Source organism: Spea bombifrons, chromosome 4, assembly GCF_027358695.1.
Source record: "Spea bombifrons isolate aSpeBom1 chromosome 4, aSpeBom1.2.pri, whole genome shotgun sequence".
NCBI classification, from domain to species: Eukaryota; Metazoa; Chordata; class Amphibia; order Anura; family Pelobatidae; genus Spea; species Spea bombifrons.
Genome location: NC_071090.1, coordinates 85,070,281 through 85,089,138, shown reverse-complemented (window position 1 = coordinate 85,089,138; position 18,858 = coordinate 85,070,281). Strand labels below are relative to the sequence as shown.

The window sequence follows — 18,858 nt, the reverse complement described above, 5'->3', positions numbered from 1 at the left end:
ACACACACACATATATAATACACATATACCGTATTGGCTCGGATATAGGCCGCACCCGAATATAGGCCGCACCCTAAAAGTTTGGTGCTTTTTTAAAGAAAAAGTTTTGTAATAGATATGCTGCCACTCTGTCCCCCCCACGCCCCCGAGATATGCTGCCACTCTGCCCCCCCCGAGATATGCTGCCACTCTGCCCCCCCGAGATATGCTGCCACTCTGTCCCCCTCCCTGGAGATATGCTGCCACTCTGTCCCCCGACTTACCAGAGCAGACTCCCGGGTGTATTGCGGGGCCGGAGGGGGACATCTACGCAATACGTGTATACAATTCCCGGTTGTATACGCATACGGAAGTTGTATACGTAGATGTCCCCCGCAAGACACCCGGGAGTCTGCTCTGGTAAGTCTTGGGGGCAGAGGTAAAATGCATCGTGCGGACGTTCACCAGCTGCGGTGATGCGCGTAAACAACCTCCGCTGCCGGCACGTCTGCACGATGTGCTTTAACAATCTCCCTTGTCGGGACTCCCCTCGTGGGAATTCCCGGCAAGGGAGATTGTTAAAGCACATCGAGCAGACATGCCGACAGCAGAGGTTGTTTATGCGCGCATCGCCACTGCCGGTGAACGTCTGCGCGATGCACTTAGACAATCTCCCGTGCCGGCACTCCCCCCCGTGGAAAGTGCTGGCAGGGGAGGCTGTCTGAGCGTGCAGAGAGTAGGATACGGGGCCCCTGCACCGCTGTGGGGGATCTGCATCCTAACCCTGCTGCCTACCCGGCACCCGGAACTGCATGTCCTGGGCGTCGGGCGCTAGACCCCGAATATAGGCCGCACCCCCACTTTAAAGACTTAACGTGGGGGGGAAAAGTGCGGCCTATATTCGGGCCAATACGGTATATATTACACATATGTTCTCACACAGTACTTACTGCATCCTCCACTTCCTTTCTGTATGTTTCTTTTGGCGTGCAGCTCCCTCAGCTTTGGCAATCTAGTTGAGACCAGTCGCCTGGCCAGGTCCATGTAGTAGACTGCTAGCCCGCACTCGGTTGTTCTGCTTTTCTGTCCTTGCATGTTCAGTGGTAGTCTGACATTGAAAGAAAGATGGAGACAGCTGCGCCTGTTTCTTTATCATGGTAACCAGGCCATATCCTCCACAAGTTTAGTATCAGACCATGAATGCCAGGCAGCAGGCTGCTTTTTTGCAAGCATACTTTGTTATTTCTAAGTCTGCTATGTTGCCCCTCACTTATCTGTCCCTGTTTCCTTGCAGGGGACTGAAACAAATACTGATTTAATGTCTTGATTGATTCCAGGCCTAGTGGATGTTATATATTACCAAATTCAAGAGACTCAAAATTCCAGCTCCAGTGAAGTCCATCTCTTGTTTAAATCCAGCTGGCATTCTTTTGTGCTTTGGTCTCATTACCAGAAGACATGAACTTGCAAGCGTGACATGCTGCCATAGAGACACCATGCACTCTGATTTAGTCAACTCCTTGTTCTCCATCATTTCTTGTCTTTCGTGTTTTGCTAACCTAATGCAGTTGTTAAAGATTGGCAAATGAAATTCATCTGACTAGGAAGCCCCGTGCGACACACCAGATCCCATCAGTTTGAAAGGTGTATATATATATTATATATATTTTTTTTTAAAATAAATGGTGCAGATGCTCTGCATCTACATTTGCTTTCTTACACTTTTGAACTCCCTTTTTCCAGTTACTCAACCCTTTGGCTTGTCTATTTGTTTCTGAATCACAGTTACTTGGCTGCCTACCATTCCACCCCTTTTTCACAACTGGGAAATGCAATAAGATGGCGATGGCGAACGGTTTTGGCCCTGAGTGCCCAATTTTCTGCATGAAACCAAGATGCAGACCTCAAAGTTTTACACATGAAGGAAAGTTTTTTCAGTACAACATCACTCTACACAACAGTGTGCATCAATTTGCCCATATAAATGATGTTTGTTTTTTAAGCATAGAAACAGAAAGTGTCAGCAGATAATAACTATTTGGCCCATCTATCTACCCAAGAAAAAAAAACACATGAAAAGATGGTTCTATTTGTGAAAAGGATTTTATTATTATTTAAACTGAAATGAGATCAGTGTATAACAAAAATAAATGGAGCCTAACAATTCACAGTACGTGTCCTGCATAGTCTGCCAACTCTTCTGCACGAGGATCAAGAACTTTACATTACTAAACTGTTTAGCAACATTACTAAAAGTAAAGAGAGACATATGAAGAAAGTAGAACATAACTAACTGACTCATCTGAAATCTAACTTTCCTCTTATTGGCTTCAATGACTTTTCAACAGAAAACAGCTATGATTGAAGTCACAGCCAGTGATCAGAAGCATAGATGATGAGCCCTCTGTCCAGTATAAAATGATTTCATGGTATAAGACAAGTTAAAAGGCACCTGACCTGCAGGCCTGGATCAACTGAATTAGATATACAAACCCTGTATTTGCAGGTATACATAAATAATGTATGGAAACATAGCATAGCAGATACAGAGCAACAGAATAACACGCAAACCTAGCTTTGCAGGTATCGATCAGTTGGAAACCACATGTAAACTCAGCATTAAATGTATAGATACCCCCTAAATTACAGGAATAAATCACAGGTTACACAACCCAAAAGCCAGCCCTGGCGTCCACACTGCCGACATAGAACCTGGCCAGCACCCGGATAAAACAGATAGGGTTCGCTATCTTTGTCCTCAAACTGCCCAGTCTAAACCATATTTGCCCTCAAACAGACCAGCGTAAGACATGTTTGTCCCATAAACACCCTGCCTGTGCCATCTTGGTCCCCAAGGCTCAAACATCATGCTTGTGCCATCTTTGCCTTTCCCCAAATCACTTAAACATCTATGATACACACAAACACTTATACAGTACACATAAATCATTTACACATATTCATTCATGCATGAACCCCCTTTCTCAGTAGCTACCGCCCCCCCTTTTCACTATTGACCTCTCCCCCTTCTCACTAGTTTACTTACCCTGCTGAAGTCCTGCGGTGGGAGCGCAAGGCCTCTGTCTTGGTGCATTGCTGTTTTGCACGCTACTTCACTGCTGAGCACTAGGGTATGACATAATATTCTCGCACTCAGCATGAAATGACGGCACCGTGACCAAAGAGGCTTTGCACTCCCATTGCCGAGGTCAGGGCAGCATCGAACGGTTGCTAAAAAAAACCTTTGTCATGAGAGACCGCTCGGCGGCCCTCTCTCTCCTCCCCCCCTTACTACCTGCTCCCTGCCTCGCCATGGCCCTGGCCTTAGTGGTGTCCTGCTGGTATGGTGTCCTGTACACCGCAGAACTTGCACACCCCAAACACCATCCCTGACAGTTGGCAACCTGGCCGCGTGAAATAAGTTCGCCATCGCTGCAGTAAGTGGAAACAATGAGAGATGACTTTTAGAAGGAACTAGAAACTTACCCGTTGTCTATTCACTGAGTGAAACAAAACAAGAATTAAAATAACATTTGAATTAAATGTTCTCTTGTTATCACTTTGATAGTGACAGTCTTTTCGTAGACGTGACCTGAGATGTATCAGGTAACACCACGGATATTTGTTATATGAAATCTGGACAAGTTTATCAAATCTCTTCTGTGTCAACATTCAATTTAAGTACAGTCCTTATAAATGTAGAATAGATGTTTAGAAACTTGAACTCAATAACATAGCAACCACATTTGCCCCTTTTGCTGTGTTGTGAACAGGGCCAGCCCAAGACAATATGCCGCCTGGGGCAAAGTTTAAAATGCCGCCCCCCCATTATCTACCCTTCCTCTCCCTCCGTCCCTGTCGCCCCCCCATGATCTACCCCCCCCTTGTACTTACCTTTCAGCAGTCCTGCGGCGAGTCTCCCTGTTCGGTCTCGGTGCCGGCTTGTAATGCTGAGCACCGGAAATGACGTCATCTTCTGGCGCTCAGCATTACAAGCCGGCACCGAGACCGAACAGGGAGACTCGCCGCAGAGGAGAGAGGGGCGCCGAGTGGTTTTCGCTTACCAAGTTGTCAGTACCCGCTTGGCGCCCCTCTCTCCTCTGCGGCGAGTCTCCCTGTTCGGTCTCGGTGCCGGCTTGTAATGCTGTCTCTCTCTCTCTTCCGCTTTAAAAAAAAAAGGGCCTGGAGCAGTTGCCCCACTCGGCTCCATTGTCGGGCAGGCCCTGGTTGTGAAGACAGTCCTGAGGGTCAGGGTGTGTGGGAAGAAAAAGCTGCTAATCTCAGTGCCAATGCATGCTGCCAACACCCTGTGCATCAATGCAAATCACTCTGCAATTGGAAGTCACAGGACAAAGTTTTGTTTTTACACGTTTGTTTTCTACTACATCATAACTTATTACAAAAAGTTCTGTCGTCTATACAAAACTGTATTAGTCAGGAAGACCAATTTAAGAGTGTGACTCCATGCAACCTAAAATGTTACGAACATAAGTATTTGGCATTTTTCTGTAATTTTGATATAATAAAATACAAAACCTGCTAACCAGAATTCACTGCTCAGATGCTCAGGTAGCGAGCCTCCAACGTCAGAAAGGACAAGCTGAGTACAGATTATAAATCCTAGAAAAATATAGTCACCGTAAATTAAAATTCTAATGTGATTTTACTTACAAGTATTAAGACCCAATTGCCCTTCTCTGTTTCAATCAAGACAGAAATTATAAGAGAGAAATCTATAATAGATAGGGAGAAAATTGGTGGATTGAGATTTGGGGGATATTAGTGTGAACAGAATACTAAGGTGAGGGGAAAAGCATGACGGACCGGCAACGTTAAGAAAAAGGACTGGAGTAGAATGAAAAAGACAGAAGGGGTTTCTTAACGGAAACTATGGGGAGAAAAGCCTGGACGAGAATGGGTCCTTCCCTGTTAGCACATGCTCTTTTGGGAGACAGAAGAGCAAACATCTTCATAGACTTCAGCATTTGGATGACAAAAGAGAATCTATTGAACTCAGATGTGTTTAATATAAATATCCACATGTGGCACTCGAAGACTAGCACTCACACGCCAAGAACTGATAAATATGCAAATTATTCCTCTGAACATGAGCATATATAATCTGTTTTTTTTTTTTTAGGAAGTATTACGTGGGTAAAAGGGTACCCATGGGATCACACATAACCATTGGAGTGCCCATGTGACTCATACCATTCAATTATTTAATCTGTGATACTAAGCATGCAAAACATTGCTGAATATCAAATTCTGGGTCTGCTGCTATGTCAGTCAAGAGGTAAATGGCATCCTAGCATTCTAAAGTTATTTTATACATTGCTGCTTCTATTTTCCCATGGAAATGAAACTTCTGGTCAGCTACATTTGCCTGTTCCACCATCACCACAATGTTCTGGCACCTGCATTACCAAACGCATTCACAAAGTAGATGGCTCTATAAATTGACATACGAAGAAATGATTTCAATAGGTACTAAACCCTAAAAATAAGTAACTAACTGAAGTCAACATTTAATCTGATACTTTTCATAATATTTATAAAATATATTTATGAATCAAACTAGAATCAAACAGTCCTATACTAAAGGGAAGTGCTCTAGTGTGTCATGATATATTTAGAATGGATATATATGATATTTTTAAGTTGATTTATTTGGCTTAATTGGTTGGCCCTTCAGTGGTGAATATCACACAGTTATAGTCACAATTTTGGTAAACAGAGTATAGGGGGCAACCAGGTAAAGCTCTTATTGCTCCTATTGCTTATTACCCAGAATTTAGCAGAGCTAAACATACAAGCATCACAGGCAACACTGTGGAATAGGCAGAGTAGATCTTCTTGTTCTATACAACGGCAGATGTAATCACCCCTTGATGAAGTCACACAGAGGTGTAATGCGTTGTGAATTGAGGATGGGATTGCACTTTTAAGCAAAATATTGATGATTATGTGGGACTGCAAACACAAACTTTTATGTAAGAATTTTTCTTTTTTTTATATTGAATTAAGAATATTACCTTTAAAATGCTTAATTATTTTATCAGAGCTACTATATGGGAGGATGCAATAACAGTGACCAAAGGGTCCAGGAGCAGTAAGCTGCTCTAAAAAGTGTGAGGAAACATCTGAATTCCCTTATACACAGATATGGTTGATACTTTTATTGTGCTATTTCTTTTTTTTACATATATATTACGGAACTGCATAGTATATTCCTCTGTTTTGCTGTATACTGTCACATAGAATCATAGCTTAACTTTTTTGGTAACCCAAAATCTTTATTTTTTATTAATAACGATGCAAGTGATAAATTCCAAGTGTTTATTTTCGCATCAAGGGTATCAAGGGAAAGAACACAAACACAAGTTTATCTTCTTTTTATTAACCCTGTAAGTCATTAAAAAACATCTAGTTTTTCTTACACAACAAATACATTGAGATATATGATTATGTATTTTTCAAATGTTAGCTAAAAGAAAGACAATATATTCTTCAAAGTTTCCTGATTACCACGTGTGTGTTATATCACATTGTAAAATATCACAACATGGCCCCAAATCATGGGTGCACAAAGCCAAGACACTTTCACTGTTGAACCAAAAACACGGGCCTTCTGCTTTGGAAAGAAAAACTACCCCTAAACATCACAATAATCCCCTCAGACTATGTAATTGCTTGAACGCACATCCCTTACCTTTCTAAGTCACCCACAGCAACCATGACTCTTCCAAGCACATGGGATTTTTGTTTTTTTAACCAACTTTTTTATGTTCCAGGCATATTTGAGGATGGATGATGTACTCTGTACTACCTGGAACATAAAAAGGTAGAAAAAAATAAAACAAATAAAATCTCTCACGTCTCTCGAACACATGTGTTCATGAGAAACCCCCAAATCATGAGTGCGTAAAGTGGTTTAAGGCTAAGGAATTTGTACAGGTGAACCTCATGAGTTTGGGGGTTTAAATACACCTAAACACCAAAATAACCAACAAAAAATATATGTTCCCTAAAAGCACATACCTTGAAGATTTCAAAGACACCCCACTCACCTTTCTAGTTTGTCCACAGCAACCACAAACCTTCCAAGACCAGAGGATTTTTGTTTTTTTCTCCCCATATGTTTCATGTTCCAGGCATATTTGAGGATAATGCTGTACCTTGGCCTAACTGGAACAAGAAAGACAACACAAGGAGGGATATCTACCCCTAAACACCAACATATCCCCAAAATATATAATTCCCTAAAAGCATGCCCTTGAATTTTTGTAAAGATACCTGGATGTGGTGTGTAAGCGCTACACAAGAGACTCCAAAATCATGAGAGTGCAATAAGAGTACATAGTTTGGGGGGTAAACTACCCTTAAACATCAAAATAACCCCATGTATTCCCTGAAAACACATTGCCTGAGGACCTCAAACACGTCAGGAACACAGGATGTTTAGATGTTTCACATTTTTGCATGTATCACATGTTGGGAGCCTTTCCTTTTTGTCTTCCACATATGGTATTGGCGATGCCGTAGTTCCTTTCCTGGATTTGGGGCAATTATTTTAAATATTTTGGTGTCTCTCGTTTTTTTTTTACTTTTTTGGTTCTAAAGGCCAGCTAGCATTCATATATTGAACAAAGCAGCTTAATGATTATATCTATGGGTTCGGTTAGGAGTTAGGGGATAGTGTAAAGGTATGGATGAATGGTGGATTTGTGTTAATTTAGTTTCTCAATTTTAATTTTTGTTTGTTGTCCAGGAATGAAAAGTAGATGGCATTTAGACAGAAACCTGTATTAACAGGGGAACACAAAGGGTTGAATCTGAAGGAGTTGACACATTGGGGGCCCATAGACACAGCCTGTAACGTTTAGTGGTCATTGTCTGGGAGGTTTAGTGAAGGACTGATTCATTATAGTTTGATTCATAAATATATTTTACATCTTTTTAAGCTATTATTAAAAGTTATATCTTATCAGATTGGATTTTGTTTTCAGTAAACGACTTTGTGGAAGGGGCCACTATCTACAGCAGTTGTTATGGACTGTTGATAAGCTTATTAAGTCAGGAATCGAGCTGAAACCCATGTACGCTAGAAATAAAGTTGGTGACCAACACGTCATTAAAATAAAAATGCATATTTTCATCGGTTTTCACATAAGTTTAATTAGATAAAATAAGGTTTTGTTTTTAATAAATATTTGTGTGGACATGGCTTTGCCAATTGTGTCTTTTTTTTCCCAAGCATAAAATAGATCATGTTCTAGTTAAACTAGACCTCAAAACGGAGGAGGTGCAACCAGCAGAAATTAAGACTCTAAAAAACACATATACATATAGTACTGTCAGCCACATGAATACACCCCACATCCCCTGCATGATATCCACTGGCAAGTGTTAAGCGAACATATACTTTAGCTGATGTCATTTTTAACTTGAAATGTTCCAATTAGCGGCAGTGAATTTGTTGAATTCTGTATACCTCAATAGCATAGTATCCCTACAAAAATCAATTCTTGACTTTCTTCGTCTTAATGCTTTAAGACACCTAGTGAAAAAAGCTACTTTAGAAAAGATAGCATTGACTTTATTTTCATTATCTGCACACGTGTACAAACTCTCTGCAACACTAAGCAGAAGAGTACAATGAACAAAGCAGATATTGTCAGGGTCGGTGTTAGAGTGAACATAGGTGCTTATATACAATATATATATATATATATATATATATATATATATATATATATACCGGTATATGCGTGTGTGTGTAAAAGGCATTGCCTGAATTTGTGGGAGTGGATGGAGGTATATTTAAACCCCTCTAATCCAGCCTTCCTTAGACATTGTCATTCTTTCAGCAGCCCTCCCTTTATACCCTTTACCTCTGCCCCCGAAGGGTTAGCTCTCTAAAAAAGCTTGCTGCCTTGCCAGCTGCACCTAGGATCATCGGAGCCTAAGTTATTGTCACAATACAACACACTGATCTTTTTACAACATATCATACTGTCCAATATTCTATTATTCTATAATATTCTATCTATAATATACTTACTCTGTTACCCATTCTGTAAGCCCCGACCACAAATAAATGTGTGTATACTAATATATATATTTATATATGTATATCAATATCTATAGATCTATATATAGATCAATATATATATATACAAAGATAAACACAGACACATATATATCTATATATATATATATATATATATATATATATATATATAGATATATATGTGTATACATCTCAAAAACGACTTAATACTAGAAGGGTGAGCAACCAATTTTGTAATGTGTTGCACTCACATCTAGCTCTGGAAAGGTCAGTACTACAGAAATTTAATAGACATCCCGATAAGAATATGCAATTGAGTCTCTCTAAAACCGACCCTGGATACTGCAAATTATTTAATTAAGTGTTAAAATCATCCACAGCACATGTCCTCTCCTTGCGTCTTCTCTTGCTGGTAATCACTGGTGCTTTGACAGATGACGTTGGATGACGTTTCTTTTATAAACACTTTAAGAGAAAGAAATTGCACACAGCACCTCTAGGACAGTTACATAATTTTCCAATGCGGGAAGCCTTCCTCACTGCACATTGCTCCCCAACATCACACTGCAAAATAAAACATAAAACAGTTCTAGTTAAGGGTTAATACTTCCATCTACTGGACCAGTTCAGATCTCTGTTTACCCATTTAATTGGAAAAACCGAAAACTTTGGTAATTTGAATGTAAAAAGCTCAAGATTTTAATGTGTTTTCCAAACTAAAAGTATACACTCTCCATACATAATAATTTCCATATACACTCCTAATCATATACAACTTAATATTCATGTCATTGTTTGCATAAGGAATATTTTTTATATTCTGTAAAATTAACCATACAAATTGGTGCAAATTATTATGCTGGACAGTTGAAAAATAAGTACTGTTAGACTAATCTTCCACATATCACATTTTGCCTTCTGCTGACAATGGGTTAAACTAAGACAGAAAAAAGGAAAAAACATACAGGAGAATGCTTTCCAAAAAGTGGTGCAAATGCCCTCCTCTGTAAATCTAATTTCTTTGTTTTACAAGGAACATCATGATTGCACTAAATTTTCCATTCCCTAAAAACACCTGTTTTCAAGCATTAACATAGTATAGACCTTTCTTAATACTGTGTGTCTTTAAACCTTTGAAACAGTCTATGTAGTGTATGCATCAGAGTGAACATCATAGAATACTGTGTTTTTACCATAACAAAATCACAGTAAACTTAATTTTAATTTAAAAAAAGCCATTTTCAAGCTCACAAAAATGTAGTTTATTGAGAGAATTTTAACTTACCACTGGCACCTGTCCGAATTTCTTTTCCCAGGATGGGACCCGTTTACTCTGTAATTTCTCCAAGACTTCCTGCAGCGCTCCCAGCTGGAACACACAATATTCCCATAATAAATACCGCATTCCGAGCAACACGTCCACTTATTATGCGTCTTTCAGAAAGATTTACATTTTTTTATTTCTGGATAACGTACAAAACCTAAAACTAGAACTATTTTATCCAGATCAGAACTGATCCCTCTTACTTAATTAAAACATTCCCCTTGCCCCAATTGAGCCTTATAATTAATCTTAATAATGCCCACTCCAAATACACAAAATCTACTTGCCTTTATGCAAACTTAGTTGCCCCCCCATACTCACCAGTTCCTTCTCACTAGATGGGATAGAGTCCTTGGGGTAAAAGTCTCTTAGAGCCCTAGTCTCCAGGTCAGAACTGTCCTCTTGCCCACAGACCACAGCAATTAAGAGCAAGCAGCTGCCTAAGGTCAAGACACGCAGCCGAGAGCTCTCCATGGTGCTGAGCGAGCGCACACAATAGAATGTAACGTGGAGCTAGAAAAGTGCACACGCTGCCTGCTAATCAGCAAGCTCTCCCAAACGGCTCCTATTTATCCAATCCTCCAAGAACTGTTTAGTTGTTTTATTTCACTAACCCCTCCTATTATGACGCCAATGGGCTGCGTGGGGGGGGGTACAAAGCAGAAATCATTGATCTCCATATGAAAGCTACAGGGTGAGTCTTTGTTAAACAATCCATCAAACATCCCCTGGGCATTGGTGGCATGGCACAGAGGGCATGAAAGACGTATGTTTCTTCTCCTACGAATCAAGACGACTTAATAAGAATGCATTTCTCATTTATCTCTCATATGTTTTGATGTCTTAAAAATAACAAATTAAACAAAAAAAAATATCATTAAGTTCAGAGTCGAATCCTTCTTAGATTGCTGAGGATTTGGATAATAGCATTTAAAATATATATTTTTTAAACAGACATTGTACATTTGATGCAACGACTTTCAATTCTCTTCAGAGAATGTGTAGGCAGACACAAGACATATATATATCTATAACTCTACACAGCTACAAAAAAAAATGTACATAGCATTTTAATAGAATTCAAGCAGCCAATTTATTTGATATACTAGCATTACTAAATGAGTTATGACATGTTTAACAAGGGGGAAGAAAAATTGCTGTCTTGGAATATGGACTGTTTCCATGGCATGTTGGAGAAAAACCTGTTGCCTACCCATTTTGAATACTTAACAGAAATTCTGTAACAGGGAATAACATATAAGTTTTCGTATGAAATAAAAACCAAGATAAATAATCACTTTGTAATTCACTTGAATGAAGTAGCGTCCAGTTTCGGTACCTCTTTTACAAATAAAAACAAGAGACACTTCTTTATTTCAAAATTTTAGTAAACATCAGATATGGAATTATTTGACTAAAATAACTTCAGCACCGCGACACTCAACCTTTATTAATATGTTACAAAGTGTCAAATATTATTAACACAACAAATTTGACACTATATATATCAATAATTTATTTTCAAAATGAAAGCAAACATAACCAATTGTAACCATTTAATAACCACTTAATAACCAAATTAATAACCTGCTGGTATGGGCGTGTCCACCTGTATCCCTGCTGGAACTGCCGGCGTCCCCTAGTGCGGCAGTCACATGACCTTATGATTCACAGAGGCGCATGCCCCTGGAGTGTCCTGCACTTACACCTCTGTGCACCACAAGTAACCATACCTAGATGGTTAACTCCTGCACCGTACCAGCTTAAAAAAAAGGGATGGGCGGGAAAATTCTCTTGAAAATAATTGCCCCTATAGGCCACGACCCTTCCTTATATACCCCCCCAGGGAGGGTAATTACCCCCTCCCTTCTGGCCCTGCACGTGCCACCAATACTTAACGCTTTCAGTGCCAAAATTTCCACTTAGTCATGCCTTAACCCCTTAAACAGACTTGACCATGGGTACTAGAGGACTGCATTGGGAGGCGGGCGGTCTTTCTGGTGCTGCAGGCGGGAGCGGGCGGTCAGGCACTGTACCTGCAGGTCCCGGTAATCCCGCGCAGCCCCGCAAGGATGCCTTCTCGCTGCTCCATTACAGTGTCTCCTATCTTGCTCCGCCCATGAACAAGGCAGAGTCACGTGATGTCACTTCCTGTGACTCCACCTTATTACTGGGCGGAGCAAGAGAAGAGACGCCGTGAGGGAACAACTCGAGGGCAGCCTTGCGGGACTGCGTGGGAAATCAGGTAAGGAGGCGGGCGTGATTGGCCACAAATGTGGCGGGAGCGGGCAGGATTGGCCACAAATGTGGCGGGAGCGGGCGGGAGCAGAACACCCACATTGAGGGAGCGGGATTCAAAACAGCGGGAGCGGGATTCAAAAAGCAGTCCCGCGCAGGGCTCTAATGGGTACCTCGTCCGCACTACATTCATGTGGCCCCTCTGTCCAATTCTTTCCCTCCGGGGCTGTTCTTTATATTCACTTTTTGCGCACACACAGAACTGCCTATTTAATACAACTGCAATATAATTATTTGAAAAAATAAGTCCATTTGTAGACACAGCAACACGGAACACTAAAAATTTCTGTGATGCCCTTAAAAGATGTTAAGGACTTATGTTATTGCATGGTAAGGGTTTTCAGTCAAGGTTATTGGCTGGTACTGGAAAATCAATCTTGAAGATTTAATGCTCTTTACTGATTGCCTTTCTTCTGTTTGGGACGATACACCTCAGCCCTGGAACATAATAGGCTTGGCTAGAGCTTGGTGAAGAGTTTTGTCTGTATATTCATGTCGGCGGAAAATAGCACTTTCTTCCCCCTTTTGAAACTCACAGTCATTTGTATTACAAGTGAACTCAGGAAGCACATGTTCATTAAAAAATAAATTAAAATAAGTTAGTTAAAATGTTATAGTTCTACTTTAATAGTGTAATGGTTAAACTTGTTGCCGTGTGTGTACCCACCTTCATTTTTTGGGAAATAACAGCAAATAAGTCATCCAGGCACCAAAAAAGTCAAGGCACGTGTCTGTGGATGGAGCTCTTGCATGGGTAGATCATGTTTAGTTCAGGTATAAGACCACTTCAGGTGCACTCAGTAGGTGCTCAGGTGCCTCCTCTATTGCTCCACTTCCTGTAGTTTGATACAAGTTGCTGACCCAGCTTGTTACCCTGGCCCTGCCCTTGGATCTGTTCCTGATTCTGCTCCTTGGATTGTTGCCCTCTTTTACCCTTCTTATTTGTTTCTGACCCTGGACGGTTCCTGACTTCTGGATTCTGATTCAACCTGCTTGACATCTAATCATCCAGTTTGATCTCGACCTACTCCTGACCTAGATGCTTGGATTCCAATTCTGTTGCCAGCCATCTGATCTCCTATTTTGACATTGGCCCGCCTTTGACTACTCTTGTGCACATTTCTGTGTTCCATAATCCTAGGGACCATGACAGTTAAATTAAATGGATTCATTAGTATGTGTTTCTATGGCATGTTGTGAACATGGGGTAAGCTTTTTAACTACAACCCCACATTTTTGAGCCAGTTTTAAGATGGAGAAGTACCTGTTGGCTACCCTTTGTGTAACAGCAAACGTGTAATGGGGATACAATATAAATTGGGTTATATGGTCACAAAAACCAACACTAAAACACAATAATTTACAGGGTAACATTTCATTGAAGGGTGCGCTGTGTTCTTGTATGCAAAGAGCAATTTTAAAATACCAGGAAGCTAATTTATCATATGAATTCTTTGGAAGATCATTGTAAGCTACTTTTCGGCATTGTTTACTGTTGCTGGGCACATATAGTGAGGAATCCAAATTGCAACATTTGTTATAGCTGATTTATTAGTTTTGTTTAGCGAAGAATATGGAGCTTTCCAGGCTTCAACTTGCATCTGGGACATATAATGATTGGAAGCACAGCACACCCAGCAGCTATGTCTTGATTAATATGTTTCCCTGGAGTAGCATGCTATATAATTTTGTTTTGCCCCATTGGTGTAGGAAGCCTAAATGCCACCATTCTCTTCTATTCTGAAACAATAAGAATATATAACATTTCCATTTTTATTATTTTCTCTGTTCTGTGAATCAGGAAACATTCTCCGGTTGCCTTATGTACTCCCTGGATATTTGTTTAAGTGAACACATTTCACTTCATCCAGGGACTCTGGAAAGGTTGGTTGACTGTCCAGGCTATCTCTGTAAAGCCGTTGAGCTTATATTATATTTGTTATATAGTGGTGATTTGCTAATAGCACATTTTTGGCTGACATTTGTTTTTGTTTGGAATTAATCGGCATTACTCCTCATTTGTCCAGCTTTCTTCTTTCTTGCGGAAATGTTTACTACATCATTAATCATGAGCAAAGATATTTGTGTTGACATTGCATGTCCATATGTATTGTGTATTTTTCGGTTTATAGTTAGCTTCCTATGTAAACATCCTGGCAATATGTAGAATTTGTAAATGACAACACTGGAGTTATGGTCAAAGAGATTTGCTGAACTATGGAAAAAATGTTTTTAAATAATGCCTTTTCCAGTCAATTGTGTCACCATTCACAGCCTACAGATCAGATTTTTGAGTACTCATTTAAATGCGAAACAACTATGCACATGGGAATGAGTACATAAATATCTTCCATCTTTTATTCTTTATTATACTCTTTCCGCACCCATATGTTTTAGCACACTATAGCATTTACCTGATCACCGTCTTGCATTCTTTACTTCTTTAGATGTACTCTATGGTGCTTCTATAATTATATTTATTGCTCTCAAAAGTGGAAAAAAATTGTATCCATTTGCTAAAAATATGTGGTCTGGCTTAGTGGCATGTTTTGTATATTTGGGTTTTTTAAATTAAAATCTTAAGTGTTTATGAAGTCAAGGTAAAGATTGTAGATATCATACATTCATTATGATTTTCAAATTACAGTCTGAAATATATATTTGTTTTTACTTTTAATTACAAAATATTCTGTAGGTTTTGAGAATAAGAAGATCTGTTTTATCTACCTGTCCCATGACCTGAGTAATTATCCTCCATATGAAGTTGTTTCTCCCCTGTTGAAGCTACTTGGTTCTAGTAGTCTTAAGAAGGAAAATAAGTTTTGCACCTAGAGCTGCCCAGACCAAAATTGAAATCAAATCATTATAATAATTACACAGGTTTAAAAACAATAAAAAATGGTACTATTAGTTTTTGTAAAAAAGAAAAAAAATTATTTATACAACACATTTACTCATTTCGCTTAATTTTTAATTCTTAATCACGAGAAATGGCAAGCATTAAAACCAATGATTCAATTGAATTCAATCACACACACCTTTGGCATGATCCTCTTGCATAACATTTTTCTTACGTGGTACTGTATTATATGCAATAACATGAAATTGCGTAAAATGTTAAAAATATTCCTTTTCTTCAATATTTTGAACTGCATTAAACTGTCAGTCTTTGACCCTTGCATTGGAGTTGTACATTTTTGATTGCGTTTAATGATGCGTTGAATATTAGTAACAATGCTCTAATACTAATATAACGCTGAGCTAACTTTACCACCTTTACCAGATGAACTGTTACCAATTCATTACATTTTCCTTATTATTCCTGTTCATTGAGGAGAAAGAGAGCATACAAAAATAGCCCAGAAATGGACTGCTTCTAAACGGTGGTCTCATTAGAAAGATATGTTTGTGGCTTTTCAGTAGCATGTTAAGGAATCCAGCTATCACCTACTGCCCTTGTCACACTTAATCATTCTTCTTAAAGGTTAGGCTTCAATCTAAATTACTGCTGTGCCTGGGGAATATTCTCCACAGAGTAAGACATTTATTTTCCAACCAATAAATGAAATCTAATTCCTGTGCCCACCAAGTACTCGATAAACTGAATTCTAATGATTCCATATAGGCCTGAGCTGAAAGGGAGACCTGAAATAACAATTTTAAATAAAATGAATGCACAGATCAAAAAAACAAAACAAAAAATAAAACATAGGCATTTCTTCGCTCAAGACAGCATACACTTTTCATCTTTAATGAAGTTTCATTTAATGAAAAATAGTAACACTTTTTCTTGGAATAGGATGTGCAGAAATACTAAGCATTGCTTCAAAGGATCTGTGGGATCAGGTCTCTAGTATCTTTTTCACTATAATAGGAGTAACAAAAAAAAAAAAGAGAATAGACATTGCCATATAGATAATGACTTAAAAATGTATATTAGAAGTATACTTTTGAAAATACTTTTCATTGATATCATGGCATTTGTAGGTATGATGAATGTGAATATGGTCTGTCTAGACCAGGCATGTCCAAACTTTTTTCGAAGAGTGCCAGATTTGTTGAAGTGAACATGTGCGAGGGCCGACCATTTTGCCTGACATTCTTTGAACCCTTAAAATTAAATGCAAATAAACTATTTTATGCAAAGTTTATTGAAAACGGCATACTTTTCATTTTGTGGCTTGGATGACAACAGGTGTTAAATCACTCTGCCTTTAATATCAAAAAAACAGATCTATATTTGGGCAACTTATCTGTGGGGCCTTATCAGCCCGGAACAGGGGACGCAATTGGCCCTCAGGCCGGACTTTGGACATGCCTGGTCTAGACCTTACTGGAATATCTGATTGCTTCCCCTACTGGCCGATCACAAACATTGCAATAAGCGATGCAATTTTTTTTTAGTTAAAGATTGGGTGTTTGACACTGCATAAAAGGTCTTAACTCAATTCAACTTTCCTCACGTGACAGTGTGATAGTAGGGTGGTGTTTGCAGGCGAGATCTGTGAAGCCTGTGGTTCTTGTGTAAAACATTTGTTAAAGGTGTGTTTTTAAGTGTGTCATTATAATTGCTGTTTGGTGGATAATAGATTTTTTAATGCTACCTTCTGGATAGTAAGATGTTTTTCCAGACACACATAAAGCTAAACTCGGTGCAATCCTAAATTGGTCCACCCTGTAAAATCATAAAACCCACACAGGGGATTCTATGCTAAATCAAACTCCCTACCCAAAACACTGGGTTAATCCTAAATCTAATCCTCGTAATAAAAGGAGGTGGATAGCTCTTCTCAATTTCCCAAGATTATGAATTTATATGTATATTGCCTTTGGTAAATTGTAAGCTGTTTTATACTGTTGTCACTTGATTCTATATAGAACAAAACTACTAAATTGCCCTGGCCTCCTGACACTCAAAGAGTTAATAATAAACTAGTGATGGAGGTCCCCCTTTAACTACCTCCTTCTTCTCTCAGCTTCATGAGCTTTTTCTCTGTTACCTTTTCAACAATCTCTCTTATGATCCATTCTTTAGAGATACATAGATAAATAGTAGAAAAGCACTATATCTGCTGCATGACAGATTATCAAGGTTGTTGCACACGCACCTTTTGAGTAGGTGTATGCAGCGCTAGAAAGAAAAATGACAAGACTATGGAAAAAGATAGTGAACAACACCATTAAGTTATCATGTCGTTATATGTTTGTGGATTTGTCAGAGTAGGAGATTGACTTACTGGTTACAAAATGTATACTAAATGTGTTCTCCTAAATGACCAATAGAAAGCTTGCATCCTTTAATTGACATGCACTGGATTTAAATATGACACATTCATGTAAGTATAAAGTTAAGGTTGGAATTATTACACAAATTATTGTGAGCAGCGGATTAATAAAAATTTAAATCACCACCACATCCCAAAGGTGTTCTATTGGATTGAGATCTGGTGACTATGGAGGCCATTGGAGTGCAGTGAACTCATTGTCATGTTCAAGAAACCAGTTTGAGATGATGTGAACTTTGTGACATGGTGCATTATCCTGCTGGAAGTAGCCATCAGAAGATGGGGACACTGTGGTCATAAAGGGATGGACATGGTCAGCAACACTACTACATACTAAGGGGCCCAAAGTGTGCCAAGAAAATGTCCCCCTCACCATTACATAACCACCACCAGGCTGAACCGTTGATACAAGGCAGGATGGATCCATGCTTTCATGTTGTTTACGCCAAAATCTGACCCTTCCATCTCAATGTCGCAGCTGGAATTGAGACTCATCAGACCAGGCAACGTTCTTCCAGTCTTCCATTGTCCAATTTTGGTGAGCCTGTGTGAATTGTAGCCTCAGTTTCCTGTTCTTAGCTGACATAGTGGCACCCGGTGTGGTTTGCTGCTGCTGTAGCCCATCTGCTTTAAGTTTCGACATGTTGTGCACAGTCTGCCCATTCTCCTCTGACCTCTGACATCAACAAGGCATCTTAGCTCACTGGATATTTTCTCTTTTTCGGACCATTCTCTGTAAATCCTAGAGATGGTTGTTTGTGAAAATCCCAGTAGATCAGCAGTTTGTGAAATACTCAGACCAGCTCATCTGGCAACAACAACCACGACATGTTCAAAGTCACTTGAATCCCCTTTCTTCCCCATTCTGATGCTCAGTTTGAACTTCAGCAAGTTGTCTT

At 39.4% G+C, this 18,858-nt stretch overlaps 1 protein-coding gene across 1 annotated transcript; it reads right to left on the bottom strand.

The window, feature by feature from the left end:
- Positions 1-9,453: 9,453 nt before the first annotated feature.
- Positions 9,454-10,979, bottom strand: LOC128491931 (cocaine- and amphetamine-regulated transcript protein-like). Its single transcript, XM_053464323.1, has 3 exons — positions 10,698-10,979; positions 10,338-10,421; positions 9,454-9,616 (listed from the first exon to the last, which is right to left on the bottom strand). Exons 1-3 carry the CDS (start codon positions 10,848-10,850, stop codon positions 9,509-9,511), a joined length of 345 nt encoding a protein of 114 aa, XP_053320298.1. The 5' UTR covers positions 10,851-10,979; the 3' UTR covers positions 9,454-9,508.
- Between the last annotated feature and the right edge of the window lie 7,879 nt (positions 10,980-18,858).